The sequence below is a fragment of the Rhopalosiphum padi genome, chromosome 2 (genome assembly GCF_020882245.1).
Source record: "Rhopalosiphum padi isolate XX-2018 chromosome 2, ASM2088224v1, whole genome shotgun sequence".
Taxonomy (NCBI): domain Eukaryota; kingdom Metazoa; phylum Arthropoda; class Insecta; order Hemiptera; family Aphididae; genus Rhopalosiphum; species Rhopalosiphum padi.
Window position 1 is genome coordinate 25,502,232 of NC_083598.1, and position 18,933 is coordinate 25,521,164.

The following is an 18,933-nucleotide window of genomic DNA, read 5'->3' on the forward strand; positions in this document are numbered from 1 at the left end:
TCCCACTTTTGCATATTTTATACGATTTTATAATAATATATAAGTAAATAATATGTAATAATTGTTTATATTGTATTTTTGTTGTTAAAAATTTTAAAATAAACCGGTTTGGCAAACCAAAAATCGTGTTTTGGATGTATTAAACAATAAAAAGTGATATCGGAGAAAAACCGGAATAGCTATTTGTAAAATATAAAAGTGTATTATTTCTAACATTATATTATACTCGAGCTAATAAATTAAAAGGTCATGCATTTAAACACGTTAGTGGTCTATTAGATCTGTTGTGAAAAATAATAATAAACCCTTGACATTTAAAATTTGTAAAATGTCAAGATTATAAATTTTATATCTATACCTTTTTAAATGTATTCAGTTGATATTAGGCATATAAGATTATAATATCTAGATCAAACAAGGTCAGCTATACAGTCTATACGACTATATCATAAATATTTAATATAAAAATTTGTCTAAAATTAGTGAACTTAGTACTCGTAGTTAATAGAATGATTCATTTTTTGTTTCAGCCTAATATTACATTAGTATTTAATTGGTTACCGATTACATTATTGAATCAAAAAAATACGATCGCTACTCATTACGATCCAATAAATAACACAAAAATAAATAGCAATTCATAAATTAAAAAAAAATTTCAAATTATACAGTTTTAGTATTTTTATAATTTTTAATACTTAGTGCAAATCTAACATTTAATAGGTATAAATCTATACGAACTATTATTTTATTACATAAATATATAATATTATAGTACCTTACTTATATAAAATGCAATTTCAAAATATAATCTCTTTTCTATCTATTTCATAGTATTGCGTGAACATTTCCACGTTTCATTATTATATGATTCCTTTAAAAAATGTTACTATGATTTTCTCCTTATACAGTATACATTTTACACATATAATATATTATTATTTATTAAGTATTTATATACATTTTACTCACCATTAACACACATTTTGTAACGAACACAGCCATATTATACAATTTTTAATAATTATAATTGTATTTTCTTCTTTTAACACTGAAATAGATATTTTGGATTGGTATATTATTATTATAGTAGGATTGTACATTTGTAAAAAAACGTTTAATTTTAATTTTACTGTAAATATCAATTATATTATAGCTTCTTCAACACATAATTTGAATTAGATACAAGTAAATTCAATTTTTAAACTTTTATCTTGTAATTTAAATGGATCTTTATTTCTTAATTTTTTTTTTTTATTATATTTTTTTTATAAACACAGATTTTTGTTGTGTACAAGCCTTAATAAGTAACCTATAGTATAGTATAGGTACTACTAATATATTGTATAAGTATGACTACCACTGTCTTCACGGCTAAAGAGCTCATACATATTTGATTATAAATATATACATACATTGCTTTATCGCATATTAGGCTTTTATATTTTATTCGTAACCAATATTTTATAACAAAAAAGAAATAAAACACATTTTAAAGAAATAATGTAGACATGAAATTTTATTTTAACAATAAATTTTCAAGTTTTCCCGTGTTGATCAAAAATCAATAGACAAAAAAAACCCCACAAAAGAATATGACAGTACACTTTCGTCATCCCCTTCTATGTTAACGTTAGTCTCATAGAGCTAATCAATCAATAGGAAATAATTGTGCGCAGATTAAAATTAAGAAAGCTTGGTTTAGGAATAACTTAAACTTAATTTGACCTTATACCTAATAAAAACATACGTTATTGTCAACTCTTTAACTATATTTTTGTGAAATGATTACACATTTCTTTCATATTTGCATATTGCATAACAAAATAGTGTAATTTGGATGAAATAGGTTTTCCAATACTAGCCTACGTCAAGGTCAGCAGCTATACGATGTGACTACGAGTTTTGCGTGACCAATATTGATGTAATGATGTAGATACCCCGTAGCCTAGTAATGCCTATACTAAATACAGGAATATCCAAATAGCCTATACCAGCGTTTCCCAATCTCAAGATGAATTCCGCTAGATGTATGTGATTATTGAGAAAATTATTTTATATTAAACTTGAATTCTTTATATTATCTTATTATGATATATAAGCATTTGTAGAGTAACAAATCACTAGGTACTATTATAAATAATATATAATGCATATTAAACCTATAAAAATATTTATATTATATACTTTATTAATGAGATGGTAATATATTATTTCATTTACTAAATTGATTGAATTTTTCAGTAAATTTAAGGAAATCTTATTAAATCTTAGGATGGGGCAATGTGTTGCACGCATTTTTCTTCTGTCGCGTTTACCAGTGTTGCCTCTACGACTCTACCCTACCTCTACTCTTTAAAACGTAACTTATTGTACTGTCCCTTAAAGCAATCTGTGTTTATGTGTACGTGAGTGTAAGTATAGTATATGTTTCTGTTTGTATATAAGAAACAGCAGTAATTTTTCTTCTGGATTTTTCACTTACATATAGAATCAGTCTGGCTTGCCCTCTTTCTACTAAGTCGTTGCGTGATTAATGATACAATTTAATTAAAACTACCCCAAGACACTATACCTTGAAAAATTATCGAAGAAACGACATACTAAAAATGCAATAACAACAAATAAAAAATAAAAAATGTCAGTTTCTTGTTGAAGGAGAAAATAATTTTGTCAATAAAACATATGTTACTAGTGCAAACTACACACAGTACACACCTAAACATATTATTTATATACCTATTATATATATATATATATATACACTATGTCATATGACACGTGGGGAGAGGGGAGGTTACCGCCTGAACAAAATCTACTAAATAAATTTTGATGTGATACAGATATAATAATACAATAATTATTAATAATAATGTTACGGGTTACATACCTACATCTACTATATTCCAGTACCATGTAAATACATAGATATACGTATTATTAAATAGGTATAGAAGTTTATTTTGTCGTCTAAATCAAAATTAATTAACTATAACCTATATTTAAGCATAAGATCAACCAAATGTTATACAGAATACAGATCATTAAAATGTTAACAGTTATTTTATAAAAAAAAAATAATCAATATATTTAATTAAATATACTTATGAATTATAATGCACCCTAACCCCTTTTATTTTATTTTCGATTAACTAATTTTCATATTTTAACAAATTTATTTTATTTCATAACACATAGGGTAGTTTTGTATATATTATAGTCTAATACCACCATATTATAATAAATAATATAAAAATATAATCACTATCTATAAATAGGTATGTTGGCTTTTTCATAACAGTTGTCGGTAATATAAAAATAAATATTATTTTACTTCAATGGCATTTTAGAGTGTTTACAGTCTAATGTCTACACTCATAAAGAAAACAATAGGTATTTTTAAATGATTTTTGGATACTCAGAACCTGAAGAAAATTTAACTCTAATCAATTTCTATTACACAAAATACAACATAAACAACTTATCAACAACGTTAAAATCAAAAGGTCCTACTCAAAGCAACTACCAAAAACTGGGATTTAGCCAGTAATTATAACCGAATGTCTATAAATAGGTATTTAGTATGTCCAATATACAAGTACTTTTATTATTAATATTCAATTTTAATAGACAACACACCATATTATTAAGCATAATATATAAACGATTTGATCATAGAAGCTATAGCCTAAAATGATGAAACGTGACAATGACACGGTGCAGTAAAACCGCGCGAAATAAATTATTAACAAGTTGCAACATACTTAGACTTATTTACAAAAAAAAAGGTGAGTAAGCGAGTCTTTGGTAGGTTAGGACGGATGTAATAAATTTAAATTCAATGACAAATCATTGTATACAAAAAATGTTTCTGGTCGTCTTATTTTTTTTGGTTTCAATATAAACTACTTATTATGAGGAAATTTTATTTAATTTTAAACCTTAGCTATAAAAATTGCATATTTAATACATTTTCAACTGAAAAATACTTACACATTTTTGCAATTTTGTCAAAATTTGAACTTTAAATTCTTATAAAAATTTATTGAGTTTATTTATTTTAAATATTTTTATAATACTACAAGGACAATTAATGTAGGATCTCTTATTAAATTTCCAATCTTATTTGAGGAGAAATAGGTAGCTATTGAATGGGTCAGGCTCGTATACAAAAAAAAGTTCGGGAGGAGGTTTACAAAATTTAGCAATACAAATTGTAACCCCGCTCCCTGTATACGTGCCTGGATGGGTATTCACCCAATGCAATGTTGTTGCAAAAGCTCATAAACAATTAATTCAATTTTCAGAAGAATTTTTTTTTTATAGAATATGAAAAACTTTTAAAGAACCTTGAATTACATTTTCAAATTTTAGATATAAAAAGAAAATGTTTTATGAATTTCTATTTTCTAACTACAAAATAATTTGAAAATTTTCAAGATTTTATTTTAAATTAACAACTTACAAAGAACCTTGTATTCAATTTTCAAGCATTTTTACATTTTTACAAAGCAAATAATAATATTTTGTAAATATATTTAATAAAAAAAAAAAAACTAAAAAAATAGAAAATTTTAAACGTCAATAAATAGCTAAAATAGATTAAATATTTGTAAAATGATTTTATCTATTTAAAATATTTTAAAGATCTCCATAACATTTAATTAAATTGGGACTAATAAGTGTTTAATTCAGATAGGCATAACGTATATGTTAAAATTAAAGACGTTGTAAAACTTCCTACTTTTTAGTTACATTAAAAATATATACCTACTCTAATACTCTAAATTTACTTAATACTTAGAAAATATTAAAATGAATTTATTTTTTATTTATATAAAAAATGTAATTAAAATGTTTATCGGTTTTTTAAAATGTAATGGACTGTTTACTAAAAAATATAATTATAAATCTATTTAATATAATCATTACGATTCCCCTTTGAACAATTTTTTTGTTTGTAAAATACACATTGTTATAATATTATATCATGTTGATGTCAGGCTTATTTTGCGATGACTGCTTTAATTTTAAATCGTTATTTTCTTAAACTGAGCACTTGAATGAGTATTGTAAATAAATAATTAGGTACCTGTTTCCATATTAATTTTGAATAAATGATTTTATAGAAATAACTAATAAATGATACTATATTTTAATTGAAGCCTTACTCCTTACCTACAAAAAATATTACTCAATAACCTCATTTAATTTATTATTTAACGTCCTACACAAATAAACATTTTCATTATATCATAGTTACACCCTTAGTCCTTACACCATTTACATTGATAATAGGTATTATTGTCTTATATTGGCGTAGTAAATGCATTGTTATATTACTCAGTATTTAATGAAATTATTCTTCAAGTTAATATGAGTATATTTATTAAAATTAAAATGTATTGTTTAAATTTGTTTTAAATAAATATATTTTTTAGTAGGTATTTGGAAATAGGTATTTAAAAAGATGTTAAATAAGAAATTGTGTTTGTTTATTTATGCCTGTGTTTCGTATAATCCTAAAGAAAGTAATCGTTATGTTCTTATTATAATGTTTAATCAGCCATACGGCCATAAAGGTATATTTTTTACAGTATTTGTATAATTCTTGCCCGTTTCAGGTGACATCGTCTTAATTTGTTTATAGTAACTATTTTTCAGCATAAACGCATAATGCATAATGATAATGTGGCATTTATAATAAAAATACAAATTGTAATCTAATCAAACGTTTGATATAAAAGCCAATGTCGGACAAACTAACGTGTATTACACGTCCGTTCCAAGCGTGTAGGCCTTGGAGGAAAATAACATATATAGCTTGGACGGTACCTACTCATTTCTATTTTATCCCCATCGAATAATATCGTGCACGATGCGTCAACGCAACTGCAGCTGCTGGAAGCCTGGAAAATGTTTTGGACGACCCTGATGCACGATTCATAATATTCACGAACAGTGAACACTGATCGTGATTCGAGTCGTAGCTTGTTTACGATAATATTATTGTCGATTCACATGGGCTGTAATCGCTATTTAATGTGAACTTATTGTCAATACAGTTGCATGCTACTAAACTGTTATTAGTCTGTGAACACGAACGTAAATCATTTACCAAGTTTCTCGCTGTCGATCTTTTCGATTTACAAAATTTCAATTGCTTGGTCGTTCAGTCAGCGAGTCTGTCCGAACGAAATACAATCATGTTTTCGAAAATCATGTCACATCTCAACAATAAAGGCATCCCGTTGACACCAATGTCGAAGAAAACAATGCCCAGTCTGTACAAGACTACTGTTGCCTTGAAAACATGGTAATGTATTTTATTCGAATATCGATACAATCACAAAGCAGAGAAAAGTAAAAATTAATATTTTTTGTTGTCTATGTAACACAATCACATAAAACGCGTACTATAAAACGATAACAATTAAAATGTATTTACGCAACTACACAATCTACATAGTACCTACCTAAATATTGTATTTCTATATTATTTGAATTTAGAATGTGCCTTATACTATCGTAATGGTTGTTTGAACAATACCTATATTGTTTTAAATTAATTCTGTAACTAATGTACTACCAATTTCCATATTGGCTAAACCAATAGGTAACTGTAATTGTATTATTTAACTTGGTGTAAGATAAGTTCTCAACCAACATCACACACGATGACTACATTTAATTATGTTTATATTTTTGTTACTAATCGACTGTGTATTTTCAACCTAATAATACTAAGCCTTGTTGATCACAGTAATAATATTTTATCCTCAAAATAATTATCATGAGAAGTTCTAGATATACCATAAGATTTTTTTTAAATATTTTTTCGAACAGATAAAATATGTTTTTGAAATTTAAAAAATTATAAGATAGATTAATTAAAACATAAAAAAAAGAAAGCAATTTTGAATTGAACTTCTCAAATTTATTTTAATTTAAAATACATGCTTTTACAATTCACGAGGACTGAGAAATTGAGAACTTTTGGAAATTCAAAATACGTATGTTTTTTTTTGTTTCTGAAACAAAAAATATTATGTTTATTTTGATGTGCTGAGTGCTAATCAAGCGGCTGTTATATAAGGATCGAGAACAGCAGCTGTTTAATGTCTACGATGTTTATACTTAATCTATACCGACTATACTCAGAGTAACTACAGTGGTGGTATCTCCCTGTTATTTAAAACAAGTTTTCCTATCGCAACTCCAAAGTGCAATCCGTTTACAAATACCAATATAATCTTACGAAAACACTAATATTTGGTATGGAGTATATTATTTTATTAAAAAAAAAAATAATAATAACCATTTATTACAATTTATAATCAAACATCATACAATTTCTATGGTTTATCTACCTCATATAAGCAAAGATTGTGTTGGAGGTATACAGTTTTTTTTGGTGAATTTTAATATTTTACTGATAGATAATATTATTTATCTATATATATACTAAGAAAAAACAGATTTAACGATAAGAACAAGGAAAAATATATATAAAAACAGCATTTGTGAAATTTTAATAAAACGAACATATGTTCATATGTTTATACTATACATAAAATAATATATTATATAAAGTTTACAAGTATTTTAAAGCTCACATAATAATGATTGACTTATATATCTATTTATATTAATTTTAGTATTAGTTCTTAAGTATTTTTTTACATTTAAGTTTAAAGAGTTGAATATTTTTAATAATTAAAAAAATTATTTTTTAATAATTATTATTTATTATTATTATTCAATAATCCGGCAATACGATTTTATAATATTGTTTGGCTAATATCCCTGGTATTTTACATTAAACATGTAAATGTCTAATGTTAAAATTGGGTTTAATAAACTGAGACAATTATTGTAAACATTTTTTTCAAGTTTTAGGAAATTTTACAATAAAATTAATTATTTATATTTAAACCGAATACAATATATTTATTGAAATTTGTTTAACTACCAACAACTATACATATGAATAATTAATAAATAATAAATAGTTTGAGCCGACTGAAAATTCAATGTATTAAATGATTCAATACAATTATACATTTATAATATTCAAATGTACCTAGCTTAAAAGTAGTTATTCTTCAAGTAACACTATAAATGTAATAAATAGATATTGTTAAATTTTTAGCATTCTCGCATAGAAAACATCTACAGTTTCACAAAATAAATGTCAAATTAACAATTAACCCTTTTCAACAATATCCTAGATTTCTAGCAATAAAAATTGATAAGCTGTACGATTTCTCGACAAAGCAAAGTTCTCTGTATCAAACGTTTTTCTCTTAGTATCTTCTAGAGTCTACTGTTGTGCCGTGAGCGCTTTTGAAGTGTGCCGCGAAAAATCTATTAATAGTTTTATTAGTATGTATTTATATGTATATATAATATAGGTATATAGTATATGGATTGGTGTGCCGTGAAAATGTTGTAGGAGATGAAGTGTGCTGCATGGTTAAAAAGGTTGAAAACTACTGGTGTAGACTGACACATATCGTTATTATATTTTATCTATAAAATATATTGTAATATATTATAGTATCTAATTTTTTTTCTCAGGTAGATCGAATAAATTGACTATTCAAATGGTATTAAAAAAGGACAGTATATAATATACATTCATCCCAACGCATCGGCAAGAAACACTATGTTATACGGTCTGATCGATAAATGTGAATTCGGGGTATTTATTGAGGGTCATTCTATTATATGAAAACGAATTTTAATATACAAAATACTGATTTATTAGAAATATATTTATTATTTATATATTTAAATATAGTATAAATGTTTGTTCTAAGTAATTATTACTGTCAATTACACACTTATACGTTTATAAATTATTTTTATAAAGTGCGTATGTAAAAGGTGTGATGGACTGTAATTAAAATCAAAACCATTTAAACCAATTAATCTTTAATTATACTGTATATTTAAAAGTGGTGTATATAGGGGGGTAAAGGGTTCACCCCCCACCCCTCCTGAAATATATGGTTGGTACGAGCATTGATTTTGATTGTATGATTAATTGGAAATTAAGAATGGAAACCTCCCTGAAATTAATTTCTATATACGCCATTGATATTTAATGAATGATATACACGGCAAATGCGATGCGCCACGACAATCATATTATACAAGAATGCGTATAGATACAAGATACCTACTCTATGCAACACTATAGGTAGGACAAGATTATAAAAAAAAAACCAAGACATATTATTATCTATTCTATAGTACCCACTCTCCCGTATCTAAACGATGAAACAAGTACCATGACTAATATGTATACTATAGGTATTCGACTGTAGTTCGTAATACGTATAATAATTCAATTTGTAATTAGGCGTGTCACAGACTAACAAGGAATGGTCATATAAACTCGTAAGCCAAAATATATCTAAAGCAAGAATAAGTGCAATTATTATTTGTGGTTAATATTATAATAATAAACTTTGTGTAATATATAAAACAAATAAAATAAATTACGTACCAAACCCTAAAATAATTAATATTTATTATAGAATATAGGCTAAATACCATTTTTTTAAATGTTGGTCGTCTGTTTTATATAATAGTAGTAGTTTTAAAATTAAAATTGTATCAATAAAATAAAATAAAAATCAATATATAGATGTATAAATCTCAGCGATTACCACGTCAATTAGAAATCACAAATTGCTAAATTGTAAATATAATTGTCGATAATATTTGTCGATTATAATACTAACATTCTTCACATAAAATAATGCTCTTAAATAATAAAATAAATTTACTAATTTATTATTATTATTACTTTTTTTTTTAGGGGTCTATCCGGATTGTCTTTTGGTGTAACAGGTTTTGTACTGCTATGTTATGTAACAGAATGGCGCACTGTGCTACAGTTTTTTCCGTACTATAATGGAAAATACAGCCAACTGCAAATTGAAGATGACTTGAAGAAAATCCATGAGGCCGAGCTTAATTTAGAACGTAAAGAAAATTCTTTTAGAGATTTCAAGCATGAAAGAGAAGTAAAAATCGATACTGATAAAAAAGAATAATTCTTTAAATTGTAAAAACTTAAAATATACATAATATATAGTTCAAAATTAAAATAGGTAGTTAATAGTTATATAATATTATGTGGATCAACCATGTAACTTAATGTTTTTCCATAAATATTATTTAAATTATTTGTGTTATTCAATATCAAATTGCATAAGTGATAACTATGTCGCTATTTTTTTTATTTAAGCATTTCTATTGGTAATACAAATTTATTCATATTTACATTTATTATTCAAATATAATTTTATGAACACTCATAAATACTTTTATATTTTGTAATTAAAAATAAAATAAATAGGTGTTTTATTAACTTATTTGCTATTGACATAATTCTATACATGAAATATATAATTCCAAATACCAATATTACTTCCTCATAATCTTTACATAATAGATAATCATTTATTTGAAATCCTGCAGACTCGCCGACTATACAGATTGGATATTTGAAAACCATGTAAGTAGTTTTGCTGTAAGTATAATAAATTTGTACAAATTGAAATATGTTTAATTTTTCATCGAGTTTTCCATGGGATGTATTAAATTTGAATTTAATGATAAATCATTATTCCATACGAAAAATGATTCTGCGAGCGAGACGGTGGTATCATAGAATATTTTGTTATTTTTTTGTTCTATTTGTACAGTCATACAGAACTAATTTTGGCAAACATTACATCGCATATATTATATAATATTATACCATACATCAATCATGATATGGCAGTTTACCAATTGCGCCTAAAATTACTTTTTATATACCAATTGCACTCAAAACATTTTACAATACCTATAAGTAAAATGTATTAATTATTTATAATAATTATTATATAATAAATGAAAACACTAACTTGCTATTTTTTTGTGATTATTAATACATAATATAATGGAAATAAAGAAATAATTTCTTTTTCGCATTTTACAAGTTATCTTTTGATCGATTATAATACCAGTTACATTACATTATAATTCGTTTCATAAAATTCCCCATACTGTTATAAAATGTATTATACCCAGTAACTATTGAATTTGCAGTAATCAATTGATCAATTAATAAGTTTTAATTTTCAAGAATTTTAGTACCTATATGTGTTATACAAGCGCAATGGTACACTTATCCTAAAATATAAGGAGCGCAATTGGTACACTAACCCTAAACAAAAATGTTGTGTTAGTTGAAATTGGTGCATGCCCCATAATATAAGTCAATACCGATGTAAATTGTACAATACCTACCTACCACCTATACCGTAGATCAGTGTGACAGTGTGGTGTAATTAGGTGTTAAATTATATAAGTAGGTTTGGTGCCGAGAAAACCGATTAAATACTTACGTAAATGATAACATACATTTAATAATTAAAAGTTTTTATGATGTACAATCCGAATGTCGAACAAGTTAATATTAGTTATACATACTTAAAAGTATTTGAAGTAAGCAAACATGAATAGCAGGTAATATACAATAGAATAGACCAGGATTTTACAGGGAATCGCTGTGCAAATTCAACTTATGCAATGATTTCTCATTTAATAATATGCGATTATGTGATTTAATTTTTTTAACTTATGTAATTTAATATAACTACCATTTTCTTCTATAGGATTCGAGATTAATTTATTCTAGACTGTTTTCAAGATAAATTTTATATTAATATTCAGCTTATATTTAGAGTACCTATATTAAATTAAATTGTTTTTATTAAATATAGTAATATCACTATATCTATATAGGTATCAAGGTATCTACAATATATTTACTTAACTGTCTTAGCTAATCATTTAATAAAAATGAAATGTATATTGTATTATTGTGTAGATAAATGAAAATGTATTAGATAGTTTAATAATTTGTAAATCGTATACCATATAATATATATTATGTGTCTGCATCTATCTAGTACACCTCATCATTTAAACATCTGACATCATATAAGATATAAAGAATAAAGACAATTTGGACCGTTCACTTTTTTTAAATTTCTTTTTATGTCTTGATCTAGAAATAATAAACTTTATCTGTTGATAACAATAAAGAGTACCTATATATATATATATAATAGAAAACTTGATAATTAAAGTTTATTTTGTATTGTTGTTAAATAGATTGGAAAAATAATTAGGGTGGTTAATTTATATTATGACAATATAACATAATATACAAAAATACAAAATATTTTTCTTATTTTATTTTTAAAAATTATTAATAGATGATAATAATAAAAAAAACTGATATTTATATTACAATTTATATCAGTTAATGTTATTATATCATTCCAATAACATTATCTTATTCAAAATTTTTCATATTCTATAGGTACTTTTTTACATACATAATATGAGTTACTATATTTTTACATACTATGATTTTAATATAAGATTCTGTATTTTGTTAGTCAATTTTAGCAATATTGTTGGTGTATTGAAAATTTAAATTAAATATTATAATTTATAATTTTAAATAATATGTAGATATAGCATGTATGTATTAATGTATTATATATAATATATATATATATAACTGACTATATAAGTATGGTAACTTGTGTTAACTTTTGCACTTATGGTTTATAGTAAAATTATTCCCAGTGCAATACTATGGGTATAATCAACATACTAGGTAATTTGAAACATGCAATTTATATAGTTCCATAATGGAGCGATGGAGAAATTAGTATAGATATCTATGAATATATTATAACCTATAAAAAATAAATTATAATAATGTATGTAATTTAAAATAGCCTTTTAACATAATATCTAGTATGGTAAAATAACTCAATAAGGTATACTCATCAACTATATACTATCTGCATACACGCATTACAAATAAAAAATAATTATTTTGATTTTATCGTAGGTATATTTCTAATTTCTATAACATCTAATCTTGATTGTAAAATTATAAATTCGACCCAATATAGGAAATAGATATTATTATACTTGGTGAATCACTACTTACATATATATTTTGGTGGATAGTATATAAAACATATATATTTCACATATAAAAAATCATCAAACGATCGAATTTGTATAATTATAAACTAAAACTGCAATTATAGCGGTCAATATAAAATAAGGTACCTATGGAATACTGATATTCCGAGATAAGAAATCGAATCAGGATTTTTTTTTATATTTTTACTATATGAATGGAGTGGCTAAGCCCCCTTAACTGTTATATTGTTCTCAACCAAAAAATTAACTGAACATTTCATGTATACTTTATTATAATACCAGAAAACAAACACCTCATCATTAAAGTCCGGTATATGTACCTGTACTCTGTAGGCTGTAAAGCTATACAGCGCCCCCCCCCATTTCCACGTCCGTAAATCTCAAACACAATTTACGCATATGATGAGTCTCACACTTATTTCAATTAGAAACGACGAATGAAAAATAATAATTTTAAGACACATTTTTATGATAACTTATGAATAATATACATATTATAAATAAGTATAACAATGTACAATATAAGTACCTATAAACCATAATAATATTTTTTTATTTCGTGTTAAACGTTGTGTTTTTTTTTTTTAAGATAGAACTAAATTACTAAAATATACATAAAATATAATTATAACAAAACATAGAATCATACGACAACGGAACCCATCCACCAGTGATGATGCCCTTTAGAACGACTACGTGGCGGGTAGCCTGCAAGAAGAGTGATGCGCGAATGAGTTATAATAGATCAGAGACTTAAGTGCTTAAGATCCTAAGACTTAGGATGCTAGATCGTTTATTGATATTGAAGTTTTAAATGGAACCTGTTATAAATGGATTTTGATAAGTCGGTCATAGTTTTTATTTAGTCACGTATACCAGGGGATCCATGCGGAAATCGATGGTCTGGAAGGCTTGTATAGATTTTTCAATGGAATCAGCTTTAGACATTTTCAAAGCATTCAGATTAATTTTATGGTATTGCCTATTTACACCATGTTTAAATGAATCTATACCACGAATCTATGCATGCAGCTCTACGATAAATCAATATTAACTTAAAAGTTAATAAATTGTAATGGGTAGGTACCTACCATAGGTATATAGGTTACCTATAGGTATACCTTTCTAACAACCTATCACCTATGCGATAAAAATATACTGGTATTATTATAAATGATGTTTATGACCTTATAAACACTAAAAAATGCATGCAAATATGCACAATATATATAAATATAAAAATATACCTTAAAAAAAAAATTAAACATGTCTTTTTAAAATTAGTTTACTACTAATTCAAAATGGATTCTTAATTAATTTACTGCAACTATTTTAATAATTTTAAATTTAATATACACAAATATGACATTTCTGGAATTAAAAATATATAGGTACTTAAATATAATTTTGTTTTTACTCAAATACATTTGTGTAGTCGAGCAGTAGGTATTTGAACATTTAACTTTTGGCATTTTTAGTGAAAATAAAACGCATATACTAAAATAATTCAATAACGCTGGCCGTGGCACACCACACACCATAGTACACTAAACTAAAGATTTTATAATGTAAGTCATTATGTCCTATCGGCATCACCACACTATATTACGATCATCGTTCGTAAACATGATTATATTGATTAATAAACGTATTAGAGTTATAGTAAAGATAAATAAGTAATAAAGATAAGTTAATAATATAAGCTACACGTTTTTCTTGTTTTCGTTAGTTGTGAAACCAACAGGCAACAATGTCTACCTATGGGTTTATATTATATTTAAATTATTTTTTTGGTGATATATGCATTTATTTACAATTTTTTTCAAAATATGCATTTATTCATAAAAATCCCTAAATAATATGTAAAATAAAATTGAATGTATCTGATTCTATGTCATACAAAACGAATTTCTTACTAAGTTTGCAATGTGTACAACTAAAAGAAAAATATGCTAAAGTCATAAACATCCTAACCTCAATTTATAATAATAATTAAATATTAACAATATAATATAATAAATGCAATATTTTTGGCAAAAATTTATTCAACAAGGTACCTAGTAGGTATTACTATAATAGCAATATAAGAATATATTATAAAATATGCTTAGTGTAATATTGGTTGTCAGACATGACGTCTTCGTTCAAAATCGTTTTTCATATACAATAATGATATCATTGAATTCAAATTTAACATATCCATTACAGTGACTAAGTCAGACCTAACGATGAGGTACACTCGACACCTACTGTACAACAGAGCAGTTACCCTCTTTCCCTTTTTTATTTATTTAATGCAAAGGATGGTGTCGTATTTCAGATACAGGTAACATACCACAAAAGTTTAAGAAAATTATTTTTTTTATTTTTTCAAAGTGAAATATATAAAAACCATTATTTCTTTTATTTATATATTAATTTTTCATTCTTAAATATAATAAATTAGATAATCGATTATATAACAAACAAATGTACCAAGCTTCAATATATATTTCAAATATTTTTAATATTTTAATAAGCTATTATATTATTATATTAAAAGATATTTAGGTACATATTTTCTATTAGATTAATTACTTTAAATTTTAAAAATGTTTATTTTAAGAAATCTATAATAACTGGTGCAATTAAATATATTATTATATTTTGTTATTTGAATGAATATACTGTGTGTAAATAGAAAATCATAGTTTCTCAACAATCACAACTCGCAATATCTTAGTTATTCGCCTTCTAATAGCACTTTATATTTTTTTTTAGTTTTTTTTTTTTTCATATATAGCTATTTAATGTTAAATTTAACTCTAAGGACGCAATAACCCGCTTTTTTATTCGTGGTTATGATGTGCAGAGCATCGTGAACTGCGTGCATATAATATTGTTATTTTTATAAACCTCTTATACATATTTAGATACATATATACAATACACTGAACACATATTATTATATTATATATAGTTGGAAGGTATCATACTTGTATATATTATATTATATATTATATAATACATAGTCGGGACACAATGAAAAATTATCTTTAATAAAGAATAATATACTGATGCTGTGGAGACACGCTGTACCTATATATAGTCGAGTGAATATCTGTGAGATACATATAGCCATATCTGTAAAGTATTATATATAATATCATCCAGAAGCTTATTTCTATTTCCTATGTATTTACATTTACAATAAATATTATTATATTATAGTAAGTTATTATACCTACGAACATAAAACGAGCGTGTATGCACACACATATACCTAAATGTACAATGAGTTTATGATATATCTTTAACAGGAGACTCAAAACTATGGCCCGTGGATAAGTTTTGATTGGATTATTACTAAGCATAGTGAAAAATTCTAAAAAATTTTTAGTATTCGAATTGTATAATATATTTTAATATATATATTGTAAATATTTTTTATATTTATGCATTATGTGATGATACTTCTAGCTTTAATATTAAACACAGCGCAACTACAATAAAAACATAGAAACAGTGGCGTATTTAGGAATTTTTTATGGGGAGGGTCCAGAAAATTTTCATAATACAGATCCGTAGGGAGCTTTGCCCCCCACACCCCCTAATTACTCTTTATTAAATAAATTTACCATATTTTTATATAGAAATTCAATTTATTGCAATAAATTAACATAAATCAATTTTGATGTTAATTATTTATTTTTAATAATATAAAACAATATTTATATTACAAAATCCAATTTTCTAGGACTTAATGCCATTTCATTTATTATTGACCGTAAGTGTTATGAGCATCTTAAAATGTAAAAACGAATTACAATTTTTAAATGCTTTTAAATTAAGACGATGATTATCTCACAACGACAAAATATCAAGGTATCTTCTAGGATATCGCATTCGACAAATGCATTATTGCAAGTTGATAAATCGATACGAATCCACATACAATAACACCCGACCCATAGGCCATAGCAGTCAAATACTAATTTCTATTTGTTATTACAAATATTTATATAACTTTTTTATAACATCTATTGGAAATCACATAGTAGTAGTACTAGTAGTAATGTGATGTCACATTTGAGACTTAAAAATATAATCTCTGAGATGTTAAAATCACCTTTATGCATACTACAGGGCGATTTTTAATAAAATATTATTTTATACTAGTACTTATAGTAGTGATGACTAATGGGTCAACTGTTCGAATCAAGTGTTCGGTTTGGTTCAAAGATCGAATTCGGTATGAAAAAAATTCAAACCAAACTATATCAAGCATCTTTTAAATTACTTAAAAATATTTGTTGAACCAGACTTACTGGCCACGATAGTTCAAATACCAAATATTTGTACAATTCTTCAAAAGTTATTTTTAAAAAATAAATAAATTGTTAATGATTATTTAGAAATACCAATTTATAGGTAGGTACAATGTATACATAATAAAAAGTGTTGAGTTCGAGTTCGAATGCGACTTAAAATATGATTCTATATAGGTTTAGTTCGGTTCTGTTCGGTAGCAAATATATGAAGGTTCGGTTCGGTTTGAGTTTGAAAAAATAATTTCAAGTTCAGTTCGATTTAAGAAAATCAAGGTTTGACTCTTTACTATTTTATACTCAAATTATGTTAATCTTACATAACATGTATAAAAAAAATACGTAAAAAAATATTAAAAAATAACAAAAAATAAATAATTATAAATGATTTTATATGCATTTTAATAAATTGTAAATATGTATTATTTATTAAAATATAAATGGCTCTTAGTCAATCAATTTTGGTTTTAGAGCCATGGTTAATGGATCAAAATGACTTTAAAAAAATCAGTCTAATACCCAAATAAAAAAAACACCGGTTGCCGCGTACCGAGAGGGTTAAAAATTTGAAATTTATCAGAAAATGTGTATTTATCTACCTACCACTAGTTTGTAAAAAAAATTCGATTCATTCCAATATAATCCGGCCGAGAAATTCAGTATTCCCTAAATTGGTGATCACACTGTATATACCTATTAGACATTTAGATACGTATTTATGGAGCCAAAGGGGGGGGGGGGTCCCCCGTAACTATGCCACTGCGATAGAAAATACACAAATCAAACTTAAACGTCTCTTGTTTACACTCTTGTCCATAAATGGCATAAATAAAGCTATAACTAACATTTTAATAATTCAAACAATTATTCAATAAATATAACAACGGCGTATCACGCGTTAACGACCAATACAGATTACTATATATGACTCGTAGATAATATACGTGTTATTATATACGTAGGTATAGGTTAGGTTAACTAAAAACTAATATAATTAATTCTTTTTTTTTATGTTTTGAAAGAGAGGCTAATTTTATAAAAAGAACTTTCAAAAAAATTTCTCTTGGCTATAGTTTTTTGAAATAGTTCTATAAGCACGCCTAATAAATATGCACATTATGCAACAAGCTATTAAATTATATATACCTATATATATAAATATAGTAATTAAAATACTGACGCAAACAAACTTCTATATATATATATATGTAATAATATGTACCTATATATATCTATACTATAAAACTTATAAAACTAAAATCTGTAAACGTTTTTATAAACGCTTTGGCCCATATGTTAGTAGTTAGGACTGTTTGGAGACCCCTCACCTATATAACATGAAAACATGTTTCGTACATAGTAATATAATATAGTGTATATTAGATTATGGATAAACCGTGATAACGATATACATTTTGTACACTATTTGACGTTTCTCGTGTGTAGTCGTAACTCGTATGACATATACGTTACATCTTACATGATGGATATTATAATTTTATTATACAATAATAGACGTTTTTACGTGTTGATGTACCTATACTATTAGCTACAGCAGCTCACGCACACATACCACATGTATACCACAAAC

At 25.3% G+C, this 18,933-nt stretch overlaps 1 protein-coding gene across 1 annotated transcript; it reads left to right on the forward strand.

Annotated features, from left to right (window-relative positions):
* Positions 1-5,969: 5,969 nt before the first annotated feature.
* Positions 5,970-10,388, forward strand: LOC132920953 (uncharacterized). Its single transcript, XM_060983709.1, has 2 exons — positions 5,970-6,316; positions 9,830-10,388. The coding sequence occupies exons 1-2, from the start codon at positions 6,207-6,209 to the stop codon at positions 10,065-10,067; spliced, it is 348 nt and encodes a 115-aa protein (XP_060839692.1). The 5' UTR covers positions 5,970-6,206; the 3' UTR covers positions 10,068-10,388.
* The last annotated feature ends 8,545 nt before the right edge of the window (positions 10,389-18,933 follow it).